The sequence below is a fragment of the Trichomycterus rosablanca genome, chromosome 14 (assembly GCF_030014385.1).
Source record: "Trichomycterus rosablanca isolate fTriRos1 chromosome 14, fTriRos1.hap1, whole genome shotgun sequence".
In the NCBI taxonomy this organism is placed as follows: Eukaryota; Metazoa; Chordata; class Actinopteri; order Siluriformes; family Trichomycteridae; genus Trichomycterus; species Trichomycterus rosablanca.
Genome location: NC_086001.1, coordinates 6393666 through 6413907, shown reverse-complemented (window position 1 = coordinate 6413907; position 20242 = coordinate 6393666). Strand labels below are relative to the sequence as shown.

General features: G+C 37.1%; 2 protein-coding genes across 2 annotated transcripts; one reads left to right on the top strand and one right to left on the bottom strand.

The window, feature by feature from the left end:
* Positions 1–636: 636 nt before the first annotated feature.
* On the bottom strand, positions 637–9178 carry stra6l (STRA6-like). Its single transcript, XM_063009070.1, has 18 exons — positions 9000–9178; positions 8106–8163; positions 7687–7787; positions 7331–7461; positions 6955–7075; positions 6786–6831; positions 6327–6455; positions 5409–5482; positions 4880–4991; positions 4501–4648; positions 3964–4039; positions 3796–3877; positions 3601–3649; positions 3204–3321; positions 2978–3097; positions 2237–2400; positions 1716–1856; positions 637–1285 (listed from the first exon to the last, which is right to left on the bottom strand). Coding segments are annotated over exons 1-18 (1869 nt in total). The 5' UTR covers positions 9002–9178; the 3' UTR covers positions 637–1088.
* A 2579-nt stretch (positions 9179–11757) lies between these two features.
* b4galt1 (UDP-Gal:betaGlcNAc beta 1,4- galactosyltransferase, polypeptide 1) lies at positions 11758–19187 on the top strand. Its single transcript, XM_063008252.1, has 6 exons — positions 11758–11986; positions 14398–14630; positions 16167–16354; positions 18019–18141; positions 18284–18388; positions 18751–19187. Exons 1-6 carry the CDS (start codon positions 11758–11760, stop codon positions 18878–18880), a joined length of 1008 nt encoding a protein of 335 aa, XP_062864322.1. The 3' UTR covers positions 18881–19187.
* Positions 19188–20242: the final 1055 nt, after the last annotated feature.

The window sequence follows — 20242 nt, the reverse complement described above, 5'->3', positions numbered from 1 at the left end:
TTTTTGTAAAATGTATTTTAGTTTAAAACAAGGACGCTCTGACCATGGTCATCATTTAGAGACATGAGAATATAAAAAAAGAGAAATAGCTTAATGAAACTGTATTGTTTCAGTAAAGGGGTGCGTTTAATCTTTTTAAAGAGCTACCAAGCCACAACAAGTGATTCCAGGATTAGTAAATGTTGGATTGTTATCTGAAATGCAAACCTGGTCTTCCTATTTTGCAGTTTACTGGTCGCCATGCCATGTTTTGTCTCACAATACAACAGTTAAGTGTTTTGTAAAACAGTGAGAATCAGTTTATCTCTACCATGTCTCTGCATAGCTATTACGTATGTCAGATAAACAATTGGTCTTGTTGGTGGTGCTTTGAAAAGGTCAGTGGTAAGTTCAGTCAGGCTGAACGTTGAGAAAGGAACAAGCAATAAAAACCAAGCATAGTAAATCTGCACAGTGCATGACGCTCAAGGCAAGTTAAGCAACACCACCTGACTCAAACAATGGTACATACAGTGCAAAGCAGTTTTGTAAGGCATGGGAATATAATGTTTATATACACCTTTATGGGGCAATTCTATACCTCTTAATTCTTGTGACTGAATGTTTGGAGCAAATTGTTGTACAAAAAAAAGTCAATTTCTTTCATAAGTTTATTGTAAGTTTTCTTGCTGGCTGAAGATATATATGTACCGTACAGCAAATTTGATGAATAATTTGATAGTGTAGAAAGTTTTATAATGTAATTACATGTTGTGACTTAGCACCATAATTTATCATTAGTGATCATGCTTGACTGCAGCTGATCTCTCTTTATCAAACAGATAGGGCCAATTTAACTGCATGAAACAATTGTTAGCTGATAAGCTAGTACTGTAATAACTATTGATATGTTGACATTTTTCCAGCTACTCTTTCTTATGATACATTGTCTAGCCTTAAACCACCTTCCTTTAAAATTCTCTGCCACAACTTTTCACATTTTAGAATGAATCTTACAGGAATTCTCTTCAAAATGTGTCATTAATGATTCTTTTTTTCAGTTTTATCTCTATTTTTTGTAGTTTAGTGACCTATTGTTTTCAAAAGTTCTAAACACTCATCATGTTGACTAGTGAATCTGTATACTTGATTTGTGATGTCATAACCCGGGCAATCTCCAGTGGGTCCTGGTTGCTATGAAGAATGTCATTTTGGTGTCTCTTCCTTAGTAGGATGAGTTTTGGGTTTTTAAGCAGAGTATAGAAAAGAAGCCAGCGAGTACGATTCTTGCCACCTTGATGCAAATCTGTAAAGACAAAATAATATTTATTTTATTAACACAATGATGTTTCAAACTATAAACTAGGTGGCCATGGTATGTCCAATGTCACTTTATGGGTTTAAAAATGTATAAGCACAAAAATCATGTTTATAATTATTTAATTCAATATGACCCAGAAAACCAATGAGCTTTCTAGCAAAAGACTTAGACAAGCTGACCAAAGTACATAACTTTGTGAACATGCTGAATTTATTTACATATCATACATTCACACATTCATAACGCCATTGTAAATGTATAAATACAGAATTCATTATCATCCTTACTTCTAAAGTAAGCTGCAACTTAAATGCTTAAAAAGTCACAGGTAAATTGCTAACTGAACCACAACGGCTGACTTTTCATTAATGGTCTATCAGTTTGATTACTTTAAAGTGTGTGTTTTGTCTCTGACCTGCATTGTCAAACTGTGAGTAAGAATTTGATGTCCTTTGTCGCTCCAAAGTTTGTTTAAGCAGCAGGTGACAGAAACAAATCAGCACTGGGTTGCTGTGATGATTATCTGCCATTATCATACCCACCCATGTCCGATAGCCTATGAACACATTAAGAAACAAGTGAACATACTTATATTACACAACAGCTAGCCTACCCAGCAAACAAGTCTGCACTGGACCTGTTTAGACCCACTTTGGAATAAGCGTAGTTAGCAATGGCCCCTAATGAACAGCCCAGATTTAGCTCATACTGATCTAAAACTGCCTGGTCATAACTCACAAGACACCCAAACATAATGTGAGCCCTTAATGGCTTTACTTGTGTTTGCCTATGCCTACACTGCCCCATTTATTAATGTTTGTGTGGGGCAGCTTACTAGTATTCTGAAACAGGCCAGTGAACGCATATTTGCTGGTATTAGCTAGTTGGGTATTAGCTAGCTGCTAAATGCTTTATGATAATTGTAATATCCAAAACCTGGATCCAAAGACTCATAGCCTCGCTGCATGATGGTCCGGTCGATGCGTGATACAAGCCAAGTACCCACAATGCAACTGTTGAGCAGCCTTAAGATGCAGTTGCTCAGCCCCATGATGACATTATAGAAGAAGAAAAAATAGTTAAAGTTGTGGAAGGCCTTCCTGCAAAAGAGAGAAAAGTATTCTCATTTATTATTAATGTTACATGTATTATTAATTGTGCAATTATTAATTACACATATTTTTAAAAGAATATTGGGCTCTGGAGGGGTATCAAGGGTGCATTCAAAAAATGATTAGACAAGAGAGTGGATGGCTGAGAAGGGATAGTTTTATCAAATCGATTTCTCATCAAGGCAGTGCACAGTGTGCTTTTGAGTCTCTTAGACCTTCATGTATGGTCTGGTAAAAAACAAAAAAAAACTTTAGCATGTTTGCTAAGCTCTTATTGTGTTGTAACAGCGGGCCCTGTTTAATCAGTAAATACTGGTGCAACCCAGGCATACCCTGGACAGAGTGCATATTCATTGCAGGGTCTCAGCCACGCCCTCACCCACCAAACATAGCAAATTATGCATGCATGTCTGTGTAGACACCAGGGTGGCTGACAGCACTGCTGAGATTTGAACTCAGATCTTACCAGTGGTGGGCTAGCGTAACAGACCACTTCACCACCTGAGCACCTACATTAATTAATCAAATGTCACTAGTCTGGAATTACTAGTCACAGTTGTGTTACCTGTTGTTGAGCGCTAATGGCTTATCTTTATCCTCAGGTTCAAGTTTGTCCTGCAGGAAGCATATCTGGACCAGAAGAATTTGCAGCACCACCAGAGCGATCACAATAAAGATAGTCAGCCTGTGAAACAGAAGTAAATCATGTTAAGCTATAATGATTTTAACTAATGTAAGTCATACATGTGTTTTCTTAACTGATGTGAATTTTATTATTAAGTGATGCTCACAGTAAGATGAGAAAGCTTGTGAACCAGTGCAGGAATCCTCCCTTCTGAATGGGCAGCACAATCAGATACACAAAAAGCAGTGCAAATATGAACTGTACAAAGTGCACAATCAGATAACCTGCAAAGAAAGAAAATACAGATTATTACAGCCACTGACACTTTCATAAGAACTAAATTAGGCTGAAATAACCTAGCTATTTGGAGATGCTCTATTCAGTGCACTTTCAGTGCTGGTCCTAAGCCTTGATAGAAATAGGAGGGTAGTGACAGGAACATTCCTATTTCTGTACCAAGTCTGATATTGGAGACCAGATCAATTGTGCTGACCCCTATACACGGTAGCAGCTGAAAAGAAAAAAGCACTGTGTGTCTGTGTGTGTTTATGTAGTTTTCTTACCCCAGAGTGTAAAGGCAATCTGCCAGCCTGAATACCGAGTAATAGCCGCCTGCATTTAACGGAATTATTATTAAACATTACACACTGATATATACACATACACATATATATACACACACACATACATGACTAAATGAACCATTCACACTGATTTCATAGATCCAAAACAATTAAGATACAGATATATACACTCACCACGCTAACAGCAGATGTTGGTTTGTGGTACTTCTCTGGCAAGAAGTTCTTCTGCCCCGCCCACAACCGCTTAATGTGCTTCCTGTCAATTAAACAATTAATCAGTCAGTAGATCTGTCAATTTAATTTAAATAAACTTTCTGTGTCTGTGTTGTGATTGACAGGTACCTGTAACATGCTAACACATGAAATGTGTAGGTAACCGAGGTCAGGAAAGCAAACGGTGTTGTGAAAACCCATGACTCTAAAAAACAAAACAATTAACTAGTAAGTTGATTTTATTATATTACACTTGGATACAATTGCTATCAATTTCTGTTATGTTTTGTTTCTGAAAACCATAAATTTAATCTAGTAATAAATATTAAGACGGACAAAAAGATCAGAGTAAAAGTTGGATGAAGAGATGGACAGAAGCGGGACTTAAACCCATGTCCCCAGAACTCTGGTGTTGTGCAGAACCAACGTCACTTACTGACAGGTGCCATAAAGATGAAAATGGAAGAGGTGATCACTCAGCGGTTAAGCTACTGGCCTAGTAAGCAGAAGACTGATGGTTTAGGAACCACCTCTGACAGGTTGCCACTGTTGGGCCCCTAAGCAAGGCCCTTAATCCTCACTTGCTTGCATTGTATTGGATCACAGCTGTAAGTCGCGTTGGATAAATGTGTATGGCTAAATGCAAACAAAAACAGATAGACTTACTCCAGGCTACATGGCTGAACTCTTGAGTAATTGACAGTAGAGCAGAGGACAGATTTTTGGTGTTGTTATTTAATTCCTCCAGAGATTCGATCACTGATACGAGATTCTGGAACACATGTCCACTTACACTGAAGTCTGCCAGGGTCATCTACACATACACACACACACACACACACACACACACACACACATCTTTTATTTTAAATTTTTTACTTTACAAATGTGGTATGTAGCATTTTTGGTACACATGCAAAATTTTATTATTTTATACATATTATTATGTAGCTGAAACAAATCTACTGCAAATGAAATCAGAGTCACTGACCAAAACATGAACACACAAACACAAATACACTCACACAAGCACACATACACTGACCATGTAGAGGCCGATGAGAGAGATAATGGAGGTTCCTATCATTCTGTTGGGAAATTTAAAATAAGGATCCCAGTCATACACTCTCTGTCTGAACCAGTTCTTCTGTACTGACCTGCAGTAAAACACAGTAGAACCACAGTAAAACAAACTTGGTTCATTCAGCAATTCAATGTCCACTCCAGTTCTATGGAGTTTACTCAAAATATGTGGACACTAGACCATGAGTTTGTTGGATATCCTATTCCAAAGCATGTGTATTATTAAAATCAGTGACAGCTCTGTGATTAAGGTACTTGATTAGTAATTAGAAGGTAGATGGTTTATGCCTTACTTTCACCTTTCAAAACATGAGTACAATGGCTGATCTAACTTGCCCTTAGTTGTGAATGAGAGAAGTGAGTGAGTGACTAATCGAATGGAGTAAGTAAGGTATTAAGCAGTGCTAGACCCACTGTAACCCTGATGAAAAGGGCTGGTGATAATTATGAATAAATGATTTTTTATTTGTATATAATATATTTTTAATTACCGTTGAGGACTGCATATCAGTAGCGTCTGAACATATTTGTATTGATTAGATTGGATAAGCCTTTCCTCTTGTACCTGCACGCACACACAAATACATTAAACAGAAATGTGTATTTATTGCTATGATATTAATGTAATGTATATGTAAAAACAGTAGGTTTTAAGGTTTTAAAAACAGTGGTTTTAAGTTTAAAAACAGGGTCTTGCTTTCCACATTTCCCCCGATGTTTAAAATTTAATTATTGCCATTTTTGCTTTTTTTTTTTTGTACCCAATTGTAAATTCTCTCTACTGCTCCTGACCGAGGAGAGATGGTGATGCAGGCACCGTCGATCAGCCAGCAGAGGTCATAATTGCATTAGTCATGAGGAATCTCCTCCAGCATCCAACCCTGACAGATAAGCCAATCATTGTCCGTGTAGGCTCCCAGCCTGCTGGTAGCAGAGCAGAGATTTGAACTTACGAGTTTGAGATGTCAGCGCAGGTGTGCTGGTGTTTACCGTGGTGCCACCTGAGCACCATTGACAATCCGTCTAATGTTATTCTCTTGCTGCTAGTATGCCCCTTTGTTGCAATATTTAATTATTTAAGTGCCTTAGATCAGGGTTTTTCAAACTTTTTTTCAAGTGACACACATTTTGTCTGTGATTTTTACCATGACCCAGGCAACACAAACAATGCATCAACACGAAATACAAAACTAAATATACTTAATTCATTAAAATGGTCCCATAGTGGTTTACAAGATGTAACATAAAGCCTCCACAAGAGGAAGTTCATGTACAAGTTTATTTAATTTATACATACCTTTTAAAATTACTTTCTGTGATCCTTTTTTTTTTTGTGGCTTATGACCCACCCAATGGTCGCGAACCAGGGTTTGATTAAACAATAAAGTGTATGTGTGTGTGTGTAAAACCTGTTCATTTTGTGACTGTAGACGAATTCGGATGTTCTTGAACAGCATTGTGAAGAATCGTCCAACTAGAAAACATAAACTTAGCACACAAGGCCACTGCAGTATAACCTTCTCATAATGCCCTAGAACCTACACACACACACACACACACACACACACACAATAGGACAGGTTTGTTTACCCCATATAAACACAAATGCATAGACCATATGGCCAAAGGTATGCACACCATTTTTTAATAATTATTTGATTTGCTAGACAGATACACACACTGCTGATAGGTGCGTATAACTAACAGTACATTGCCGGGCAATTCCTATAGGCCAATATTGTCAGTAGAATGAGTAATACTTTAATACACTGGTCTCAAGGCATGAACACACCTTGTTAAAGAAATACACATAGAACACATAGTTCAAGAAATGTAAATGTTACACTGATTAGGTGAGATTTACCCACCGGACCTCCAGGGCACGTAATAATGTCCCATAATCTCACGATCAACCTAACACACACACACACACACACACACACACACACACACACACACACACACACACAGTGTATTACATGGTAACAAGTTAGATGCTAACAACTGTGTGTGTATCTGTGTGTGTGTCTGTATTACCAGCCATGTGTGTACAGCAGGCCCAAAACTCCCCCAAGTGATTGGTGTGTAGTAGACAGACATAGAAAGAACGGCAGGTAGGCCATGCCCACTTCCAGTGCCCCGGCCAGATACACGAAAGCTGTAGTAACACACACACACACACACACACCCCAACAGGTGAGTACCTGAAAGGTACCATGTGGACCCTCAATAGTACTACACTAGCATTAAGCAAATGAACATTTTAGTCTTAGCTTTTCTACAAGTGTAGTTTAAAAATAATAGACATAAACTACACATATTTTTGTTACAGTATTAAGAACTACAGTATTAAACCTCTTTTTAAACCTCATTTATTTTCTTTGAAAAGTATGTATTGTGAAAGTGTTGGCACCTTTAGCCCAGTTTGGTACTGGAACTGGGGTGTAGGATTCAGAGAAAAGCTGCAGTACACTGGGAGTAACAGCACCAAACGCAAACCCGTACGACCATCGATTACTCATACTGTCAATAAAATCCAACGGCCTGATGACAACACATAAAATACAGGATTTCAATAAACAGTACACAAAGGAGTTCTGGGTAATACTTCTCAGTTACTTTAATATGATTTACATTTGCATTTAATTATGTTGACTTATGCTTGTATGTATCATGTATATTCATTCAATTCTATAAACATCACCATAAAACATTTAAAGGTGGGGGAGGGATTTGAATATTGCAACTGTATTGTTAAAGAAGACTAACACCACAATGCCGAATCGACCTCGTAGGTAAGGAAATCTCTCCTCAAATGGCTGGCTCCTCTTTCTGTGCTGCAGAAAGGAGAGCGCTGCCACAATCAACACCTACAGAACAGTCGAACAGCCATTCATTCATAAACACACACACACACACACACACACACACACACACACAATACACTGTTAGGATGTCTATTTTTTAAAATACAAGTATAATTGTAAATACTAATAGTATATAACCAGTGGCACAAATACTAATGCAACTAGTAAAAATACCAACAGCAGTGAGAAATAATAGCAATATTTTTATCAATAGCAGCAATATTAGTGATATTTATGCTAGCAACAATGCTAGTAGGATTTTTATTCCCAGCCTGGCATCTACACAGAGATGACCTATCCAACCAAGTTGTTGGATCTTACCGAGGGAACCAGAGATACATGCAGGAACAAATCCATAGAGAGACATCTGTCCTTCTCCCTACAGCAAAAAAGTGACAACTTTAGCAGTGTGAAGAACAAAATTTTATCTTTATTTAACCCATTTGACTATAGATTATTGCCATATAAGAGGTGTGCAGCACTAATGCATCTGGAGTCATTAGTAACATGCTGTATAAGATAAAGTGATGTACAAGTATATCTTTAGTGTCCAGCAACAGTCTGTTAACATACATAGGTGACAACTTTTCTTGGTCCTGTTTTTTCCATATTCAAAATATCCTGATAAAATCTTTTGCTGTGCTCATCACTGACTGCCCAAAGATTTTCTGACAAAAAGTGTGAGTCAAAAAAAGTGTATTCCACCTCAGACCTTTATATGAAGTCAATAAGTCTTTTACAACTTTTACAACAAAGTTCTTGTTTAAAACACTCTGCAGAGCACAAATACATTTTATTGTATATAATAATATGTGAGTATACAAGAGATTAAAGACTATGGGTGAATGAGATGTAATAACAGGTGCTGGCATGTACAAATTCTCTCTATATTATCTTTACTACATGAGCTTCATTTCATTATTTGGATGGAGCTTATAGTTTCATTCTGTTAAAAAAACATCTACAATTATTTAACTTAACTGTGTAAAGTAACAGCCAGCACATAGAATGGAGACCATAGTGAAAATTAATTGTGTATCTTTATACTGTTTAGTATACAAACAATACTCTTACATGTCACTGTTATTGTGGATTATTTTTATGGTGGTATGTTTATTACTGTAGCTTAACCAGGCTTCACACACACACACACACACACACACACACACACACACATACACAGCACACACATAACTGTAAGCAGAAGTTACTCACATGGTTCCTCTGGTGAAACCTCTTCAAAACAAAAAAAACGAGAATAAAGTTACAAGTTACTAACAATGAACAATTAACAGATTCATACTTTACTCCTTAAAGATTCACACATTCATTATTAGAACATTTATTTCTGTGAAATGGTATCCATGTAGGCTAGTGGTCTAGCTTTTGCTCCTCTGTATGAAACTCTGGCTTGTTTCTTACCTTAAGTTCTTATCTTTAAACCACAGTGATATCACATGATCACATAACCATTAACTCATCTACTAAGCTAAAGTAAACACACACTGCATTTCAGCATTGTTCCCAAACTACTTTCCTTTACTTTAAATGTAAAAAAAACCCTCGATTTTACATTTACCTAAAAAATAGGAAATCAAGAAATAGTGGACAGTTTTCAATTTTAGCAAAGCTTAAAATAGTAACAATTATTTATTTTAAATAAAATTATTGTTTGTTTTTATAAAGAATGTTAATTAATTTCTATATATATTCTATTTTAGTTATTTTTAACATTTTATTAGAAAAAATGTAAACCTATACAGTATATCTTTTTTTTTTCCTCTCGATTTAGCGCAGTCAATTTGTCTTCCGCTGCTGAGGGATACCTGACTGCATCCGAGGAGAGCATGTCGCTGCAATATAGACTAGCACTGCTGCTGCTACTGCTACTATTAATAATAATAATAATAATAATAACACAATTCACACACATTTATTTAACTTAATCTTAATTATTTAAAATAACAGTCAGCACACAAAATTGACATAATTATAGTGAAAATAAATCGTGCATCTTATACTCTTCAGGTTAGTAAAAATAAATCATGCATTTTTATACTCTTCAGTTTATTACAGGGAAATAAACAGGCTTGTAAAAACTGATTTTTAAAGAATTAACGCAGTAATTTAGCTCACGTTAAAGTTTTGCTTACAATTTATTGGCGTCTCAAAAAGTTGCAGCTTCTCAGTAAAACCACACAGCGTCGCTGTTTAACCCTTTATTATTTTTAAATATACAGTAGAATCTACTGCTGCTGCTACTACTACTACTATTATTACTACTAATAATATTAAGATTAATAATAATAATAATAATAATACAATTCACACACATTTATTTAGCTTAATCTTAATTATTAAAAAATAATAGTTCGCACACAAAATGGACATAATTATAGTGAAAATAAATCGTGCATCTTTAAACTCTTCAGGTTATTACAGGGTTAAAACAGACTTTTTAAAGAAATTAACGCAGTAATTTGGCTCTTACAATACAGTATACTGGCGTCTTAATAAGAGTTGCAGTTTCTTATTAGAACCACACAGCGTCGCTGTTTAACCATTTATCATATTAAATACTACCATATAAGCATACTACCACTACTACTAAATAATAATAATAATAATAATAATAATAATAATAATAATAATAATAATAATGATGATAATAATAATAATAATAATAATAATAAAGAAAAACTTTATTTAAAATGAATAGTTGAACAAAACAGTTTAAATATTTTTTGTTTTGATTGCTGTGCAGGTGAATGTTAAAACTGATGTCTAAAAAGCATCTCACACACAAATATTAAACTTAATCTTAATTATTTAAACAGTCAGCACACAAAATGGACGTGATTATAGTGAAAATAAATCGTGCATCTTCATACAAATATACTAACGCAGTAATTTAGCTCTTACAATCTACTGGCGTCATAACGAGAGTTGCAGTTTCTTATTAAAACCACACAGCGTCGCTGTTTAACCATTTATCATATTTAAATAAATAAATAAATAAATAAATAGATAAATAATAATAATAATAATAATAATAATCACAATAACAATAACAATAATAATAATAATAATAATAATAAAATGAATAGTTGAACAAAAACATTTTTAATAATTTTAGTTTTGATTGCTGTGCAGGTGAATGTTAAAACTGATGTCTAAAAATCATCTCACACACAAATATTAAACTTAATCTTAATTATTCAAACAGTCAAAATGGACGTGATTCTAGTGAAAATAAATTGTGCACCTTTATTCTCTTCAGTTTATTACAAGAAAAAACAGGCTTGTAAAAAGGAATTATAATTATGAATTATATAAATAATTTAAGGAATTAACGAAGTCATTTAGCTCACGGCAGTTTTGCTCACAATTGGCGTCGTCACGAGTTGCAGTTTCTTAGTTAAACCACACGGCGTCGCTTTTTTACTATTTATTATATTTACATATAGACTTATAATGTTGCTACTACTACTACTACTACTACTACTAATAATAATCATAATAATAATCATAATAATGTTTTTACACTTAAACTTGACTTGGACTTCTCCTGCTTTAGAATCCACCGTGACTTGAATTTGAATGCTTCTTAAACTTGGTCTTAAATTAATCTGAAGCGTTTATGGTCTTGGACTCAGTGAGGTTGGACTAGGTGGAACAGGTTTAGTTACACGTGTAGGAGGTGCAGAGATTAGTACCTGAAACGTCCTGGGCATTGGCAGAGACAGTTCAGCACCTGAGGGAGCGACAGTGTCGCGGAAGACTCAATGATGACGAGCAACAGGTGAGCAGGTGAACAGGTGAGCGGAGGAACGAATGAAACATATAAGGATGAAAAGTGATAGATCGGATTTGGGAATTTTCTGCACTTCTAAGTGTCTAAAACAGTTTCTCTGGATGTGATCTGGTGCTGCACTGAGGACTGAGGATGAGGGAACATTCGGGAGGTTTTGGGATGCTGAACAGGACCTGCTCTCTCCTGGTGGTGGTTTGTGTGCTGCACATGTCCGTCATGCTCCTGTTCTACCTCAAGAACTTCACGCGCAACACACCTGCACCTACACACCTCAACCGGGGGCCCGAAACCGTGCGCCTCACCCTGACGGAGGAGGAACCTGCACCCCAGACTGATTCGGAGGATAATAATACACTGCCCCAGTGTCCTGACACCCCTCCAAATTTAGGTAACACGTGTTCTACTTACAGTGCATCGCAAATTATTTATTCATTACTACTAACGACTTTATTCAAGTGATTGATTAGGAAAGTAGGAAAGTAGTAGGAGTAGGAAAGTGGGAACACTTTTTAAACAGCTTTACAACACATCACATGACATTACCCCCTCACCTATTTACTTACTGTCTCTCACTCACTCACTCACTTACACCTACAGGTAAATTATAGCAGCCTAACCACTCTCTGAAAGTACCCAAAAGAAACTCAAGCAGACTCAAAGATTTACATGTTCATTTTCAGCATTCAGCAGATGCTTTTATCCAAAGCGACTTACAATATACAGTCTGAGCAATTAAGGGTTAAGGGCCTTGCTTAAGGGCCCAACAGTGGCAACCTGGCAGTGGTGGGGTTTGAACCAGCGACCTTCTGCTTACTAGTCCAGTACTTTTAAACCGCTAGGCTAAACTGCCCAAAGAGAACATGCAAAAGTTTGCACTGAACCCTAGGTGCCAGTGAGTGATCAGAGGCATGTTGTTGTGTGTCACCCACACTACCAGCTGCACTCTCTTTCAACATCTTACTAGAAGATTAACAGGTACTTTTGGTCTGGCTGTTTCCCATTTGGCTGTTAGAGTAACAGCTATCGCCTCGTATTAAACACAACACAAAGCTCAAAAGTGGAGAAAATATAAAACTACAGCCACATTGTTAAGATAATGTTTTTCCATACAAACTTCAAATGTCACTCAGTCAACTGCTGTGATTAAACGTAATGTTTATGTATCCAGAATAACCCAGGTGTTACACCACAAACACTTGTGGCTGAAATTAAAAACAAAATACATTAGCCAAGTAACAGCATTCCTACTGTAAAATACGATGGAGGGAGTATTGTATTACGGATGTGCTTTTTTGCAGGAGAGACTTGCAGTCTGGGCAGTTGTGGGCAGTTGTAGCCTAGCGGTTAAGGTACTGGACTAGTAATCGAAAGGTTGCCGGTTCAAGCCCCACCACTGCCAGGTTGCCACTGTTGGACCCTTGAGCAAGACCCCTAACCCTCAATTGCTCAGACAGTATACTGTCACAGTACTGTAAGTCGCTTTGGATAAAAGCGTTTGCTAATTGCTAAAAATGTAAATGTGGTCAGGACTGGTTAATAAATTAAATGAATGGTGGCAGAATTGGGTAAAGCTGCTCCCTGGAAACTAAGAGGAAAGTTTGTAGTGAGAAGCCAAATCAACACTACAGTGGTTTGTTTTAAAGAACATCAACTTTCTTAAATGACCTAGTCAGAGGATTAGTCTTAACAGCAAAATTGCATTGAACCACCCAGCATTCCTTAATTAACCTGAAAAACCTGAAGTTTAATGCTGATAGAAAGTTGCTCCCATTTTTTTGCTAAGTGTTTATTTAGTAAAAAAAAAAAAAGATGAGGGAAGGCATCTCTCAAGGCACTGTTGATTACATTTGGCAATCATAAATTTTAATGTAGTGGAGCCCTATTGTTATTGCACCCAAAATCCAAACCTCTACCAGCCTCCACATTTCAGAGAAGCTTTTCACCACATTTGAAAACATGACTGCAGAAATTTACTTCCATTCACAAAATGATAGTTGGATGGGTACTAACTGGCAAGAAGGTCTTGCTCATAGTCAGGGCTACAATATATTCCAGGTGTGGTAAAGAATAGGGCTCTGTATAGGCCAGTCAAGTTGCTTGACGTATATACACGCCTGTCCTTTTTCTTTTAAATGTGTTTTTCTTTGTTCTAAAACAATACAGGGTGTTTCCTAAGCTTTTGACATTCTTTACAATGTTAATGTGTGTTTTAGCAAATATCTAATGGGATTGCACATTGTGATCTTAGGTTTGTGTGTCACTGTTGAGAAATCTGAATCATTAAGCTTATATTGTAAAGTTCTTTATAACATGCAGATAGGTGAATTGGTTACTAAAATTGTCCCTGTGTAAATGAATGAGTGAGTATTAATAAGTGAGTGATGCCCCGTGATGCTTAGAAGAAATAATGTGGGGCGGAAAAAAATAGTACCTAGTACCGCTGAGATCCGGGTTTGAATCTGAGGCCCTGATCAGGATAAAGCAGTTGATGAAAATGAATTAATAGTAATAGTTTAGTTAATTAATCTGTTCATCAATGTATAAAAGTATAAAAGGAATTAATAAATATAAGTTCATTAATGCTTCAGTCAATTAATTTACCAATAAGGCAACGAGGAATAATTAATTAAAAATTAATAAATCATTTTATGAATCAATCAATTACTGAATCAGTCAAATCATTATACTGAAATAAAGAAATTGAAAAGAATCATTTACCGAATCAATTTCAAACCAGATGTGAAATCAAATCATAAAGTATGTAAACATCATTCTGTCTATCTTCCTCTTTTCTCTCAGTGGGACCATTACAAGTGGACTTTTCAGACCCTGTGAAGTTGGAGAAGTTGGAAAAGGACCCCCAGCTGTCTCTCGGAGGACGTCACACACCTAGCAAGTGTGTTTCTCAGCAGAAAGTAGCAATCATCATTCCATTCAGAAACAGAGAGCATCATCTGAAGTACTGGCTCTTCTACATGCATCCTCTCCTGCAGAAACAACAGCTCGACTACGGCGTCTACGTCATTGAACAGGTACACACACACACACACACACACACACACACACACAGAAACACACACATGAACATAAACACACAACATTTAATCTACTCACAGAGAGTGAGCAAAGACAGTAATTAAATTAATGACCCTAGTATCCATGTATCCACTCTACCAGCTGTCCCACTGTAGGCTGGTGGTGGGTCCAATTTACAGGGTGAAAGGTAGGAAACACCCGGGACAGTTCGCCAGTCCATTACAGGGCAAACACACAAACTTGCACACATTCTCACTCAGAACAATTTTAGTAGCTCCAACTGGCCTGACTGCATGTATTTGTACTGTGGGAGGAAACCGGAGCACCCAGAGGAAACCCATGCAGACACTGGGACAACATGCAAACTCCACACAAAAAGGACCCGGATTGCTTTACCTGGAAATCAAACCCAGGACCTTATTGCTGTGAGGCGACAAGTGCTAACCACCGAGCCACTGTGCATGTCTAAGCATATAGGAGCAACAACAGATCATCTGTGAAACCACACAAGCTCATATAATAAAATATAACATTAAAATGTGTTTGTTCTTTTTGTTTGCACACCTCTGTATATTCATCTGTTTGTTCAGCACTTTTTGCTTTCACTTATGGTTTAACTTCAAGCCATGACCAACACAGTCAGTATACACAAATTAGTGCACAGGTTCACTGACATTTGCTTCAAGAGAACTTGCTTAGTAATGTGGACATATGCAGAAAATGAGTTTCAATGTACTGTATGTGTGTATATGTATAAATGACAAAGACACCTCTCTATTCTATTAGTTTCTGATTCACAGTTTTACAATCAGATAATTAGAATTTTTTTCCCTCAATTTCACTGGGACCACTGGAAAACACTAGAAGCGAGACAGGAATACCACAGCATACCCTATACTGCTTTAGTTAGCACTACAGCACTTTTGTCGTCACTATTGTGAATCAACTGTGTATAAACATGAAGCACCATCCATACAGGTCAACATAACAGTGAGTTTGCTGTGTCATAAATTTGCAGGCCATATACTGCCTAGTTTCTTTGGCAAATATTAGTCTTTGCACAAAATGAGGTCCATAAAGATAAGATAAGATAAGATAAGATAGATAAGATAAGATAAGATAAGATAAGATAAGATAAGATAAGATAAGATTTACGAGTTTTGTGTGGACTCCAGTGGCCTGCACAGAGCCCCAACCTAAACCACAGTGAACACCTTTGGAATGAATCTTGCATTAACATTGATTGTGAAGCCTTTATGTTCGACATTGGTGCCAAACCTCACAAATGCTCTTTTGACTGAATGGGCACAAATTTCATTCGACTCGATTTTCAAAATCTTGTAGAAAGCCTTCCCAGAGGAGTGGAAGCTGTTATATGAATGCCAATCATTTTGCAATGGGATATCCAATAAGCTATTGGTCAGATGTCCACATACCTTTGTCTATATAGTGTACATAACTGAATTTTCTGATCAGATTCTCTGTTAGCTAAGTTAGCTGATAGCAGTTTTGCATCGTATGTGTGTTTTTAGGACGGCGAGAACAAGTTTAATCGAGCAAAGCTGCTAAATGTTGGCTACACTGAGGCTCTAAAGGAGTATGACTACAACTGTTTTGTCTTCAGTGATGTCGATCTCATCCCTGTGGATGACCGCAACATTTACAAGTGTTTTGATCAGCCGAGACACCTCTCTGTAGCCATGGATAAATTCCGCTTCAGGTGAGTTTAGATTACATTTTATCAACCTTGTCTAGTTACTGTTAGAAAGGTACTGATAATGTCTTTGTGATGGTTGGCTGCACAGATGGCTCAGCTTTCTCTAATGACTTCTGTCTCATGCCACATGGAGCAGACTAGCATCTGACAATGCAATCCATGTTGTAATGTTGTCAATTCACTTATTCTTGGTCTTTCTCATCTTCTGAGACCTGTCATAACACTGCCACAGCAATGTAACTGGGACTTAATGTGGTTCAGTGGCACCTTCTCTGTTCTGGCCATCTTATAAACTCGCTCAGTGGTTATTATTTTCCTCCATGAGATTTTCAGCAGTTTTCTGATACACCTGTTCTCAAAAGCCTGAATCTCTTTCTTTTTTCTTCAGTGTCCGGGCTTCATATCTATATGTGGCTACGGGCCAGACCAAGGCTCTCATTATTTGCAGCTTGGTGATGGTGCTACCCTGTCAGTTTGACAATTGAGCGTTCTTGAGCATTCTTCATCACTTTTATTTTTGCTGCATTTATCAGCACTATTACATTATATTACTTTGTAGCCTTCTCGATATATGACACAGTCTTGAACCTTCTGGTAAATCATCATAGCATTTTTCTTATGACTTTTTCTCGACAGTGTTAAACAAACATGGTAAGACATTACATCCTTGTTAGACTTGCGTACTTACCCTGAACCAGCCTAGATAAACAGCTAAATTTCCATAATAATAATCACATGGACTTGGACGGAAAACTTGAGAATATCCTTAATAAATAAAACTTTTACTAAAACTCACAATATGTTTTGTTTCTCCCTTTTTATCTCCCCAATGTAGATTTTTCTGGTGCATACTGCCAGCCAGTATAGTTTTTTTTCTCTGTATTTCCCCCTTTTATTTCCCAATCTTCCACAGTTCAAACACGGCCAATTGTGTTTGTGTGGACACTCAGCCAGGTCGGTGGCTCTGCTAAAATTTAAACTCATGAGTTCAAACACCCCGCAGTAGTGTGCTTTAGTGTTGGACCTCTTTGGCATTCAAGCGCTTTTGAATTCACTCACTCACTCACTCTCTTAACCACTTATCCAAGCAGGGTCGCAGGTGCTGGAACCTATCCCAGCTTTTTAATGGGTGCAAGGTACACAGTAACACATTTTCATCACTTTGCAGACATACATACACACACCCATTAACCTATAGGACAATTAAGTGTCAGTGAACCTGACTGCATGTTTTTGGACTGTGGGAGGAAACCGAAGCTCCCGGAGGAAACCCACACAGACACAGGGAGAACATGCAAACTCGACACAGAAAGAAAGGACCCGGACTGCCCCGTCTGGGGATCGAACCCAGGACCTTCTTGCTGTGAGGAGACAGTTCTACCCACTTAGCTTTTGCCTTTAAATTCAGATTGTAGCAATAGTGTGCAAGCATATTGGATCACAGCGCCCTTTAATTTATAATAAATACATGCAAGATTTTAAATTTGTAGCTAAAACCAGCTAGTTTAATGCCTTTTTTTTGAAATCATAGAAAAGTAATACTCCTATCAAAGTTGTCTGAGTATGTTGTTTACATAATCACTGGAATAATCAGATCACTGATTATATTATGATTATAAATGTGTGTATACAGTAATGTAATGTATGGTACATGTATGTGTGTGCAGGTTGCCGTATAAACAGTATTTTGGTGGTGTATCAGCAATGAGTAAAAAACAGTACTTGAAGATCAATGGCTTTCCCAATAACTTTTGGGGCTGGGGCGGTGAGGATGACGATATCTACAACCGGTAAAATACACACACATTTTTTTTTTACCTCTGATAAAGTAGTGCCCAGTGGACCAGTGTGGGTCCACTGAAACCCTCTTTTAAATAAAGCAGTTATTAAAGAATAAATCCATGACCTACTTGTCTTGTTTTCTTGTTGTAGGCTGTCCTACAGAGGAATGACCATCTCTCGGCCAGCTGGAGCCATCGGGAGGTGTAAGATGATTCGTCATACAAGAGATAAATTAAATGAATCAAACCCTCAAAGGTAAAACGAGTTCTTTGACTTTAATTATTCACACCTGAACACACACATATACACTCCTCGCAATCATCCAATTACATTTAAGAGGCTGTAATTAATTTTTGCTGCAATGTGCAAGCCAATTAAAGTATTTCAGCCACACTTATTGCTAACAGGTGTATTAAATTGTAAAAAAGGAAATGGATCACAGTGTACTGGAAGTATAAGACTAGAAATCTAGTATACTGGAAATATATAAGTGGACAAATAGGACTTTTTTCCAAATATGATAAGGACTGATAAGACATGACTTAGGAAGTCTATGACACTGGGTACATTGGCTACATGTGTAAGATTCTTTGTTATTGTGTTTTTTCATTACTCAGGTTCACGCGAATACATCATACCAGACAGACAATGGACACCGACGGCATCAACTCTCTCACGTATAAGGTGGTGGCATTAGAGAAAAAGCAACTGTATACCAAAATCATTGTGGACATTGGGAAGCCCTGATGGAGTACTTGACAGTACAAGCTTTAACTGAGTTTTCCAATGCTCAGATTTAGAGGGACTTATAACCTGGAGCTGCTCAGAGACTCATACTAACTTACTTCAGACCAGGCTGCTATTTATCTTAAGTTAAGCAATGTGACTTTTACATTAAAATTACATTTAGAAATTTGCCCATGTATGACCAAACCGAGCCTTGGTCCAAAATGAAGTGTCCTATTAGTCATGGAATTTAAATGTCTGACCATCTTTATTCTCAAAGAAGAACGTGGCAATCCAAAATGATTTGGATTGTACCATTATGGGTCTGAAGTTTTGCATCAGTTGGGTTTTTTTTCCCTGGTTTTTTTTTATTTTTTTAATTAAATAGTATTTTTAATGGTCATTTAATGGTCTTGTTCGAGTCTTAGCTCTGCAATGGGATGGCTGGGCACCTGAGGGAGAGATTGTGGCCTCTGCTAGAACACTGTAAAAAATATAAAAGGACAAATCGAAGGCACCTAGACAGAGATGAAAAATAATGGATAATCAGTAAGTGAATCAGTGTGAAACTCTCCATACGTGACAGTAATCTCTGTGTGAACCTGCCTCAGGCAGGTGAAAAAAAGTGGTTGGCTACTACACATGTCGGAGAAGGCGTGTGTTAGGTATGGCCCATCACAGGTTAAGGCTTGCAGCCTGGAAAACTGTCTTAGGCCTGGAATACGCACTGTACAATCTATCAGAGAGTAATAATTAAGAAATTTTATTTGTGCTGAACATTTCAAATAGAACCCCCTTGATCTAAAAACATCCTCAATTCTATGAAGCATGGAAAGTCTCAAAGAGTCTAATAAGTGCAAACTATAACTAATTATATATACAGTATATATATATATATATATATATTAATTCTCCTGAACTTTTATTTAACTGACAAAAGTCCAAAGCAATGATTTTTCTTTGGTAAATAGAATTTAGAAGTTTATTTGTGTTTTTTATGATTCTTCTCTTCAGGATGTACCATACACTGTCAAAAGAGGACAGATCAATACTGCAGGCAGACTAGTTGATAACAGTCTGGGTGGTAGCACGGTAAACTTCAGGTCAAGTTTTCCTGAAAAGCAGCTGGAATGACCAGAACACACATTTCCACTATCTTTTGGTCTATCTGAGAATTTTTCTCTGCATAATAGTTACAGGGTGCATTCTTGTTGCAGCAACAGTCTGTGTGACTGTGACAATGGTTTCTGAAGTTTTCCAAGCACATGTGGCAATATTTAGAACAGTAGCATGATGGGTTTTAATGCAATGCTGTCTGAGGGCTCAAAGGTCACATATATTCCACAGTGGTTTTTGGTCTTTCCCTACATTGGCTAAGATTTT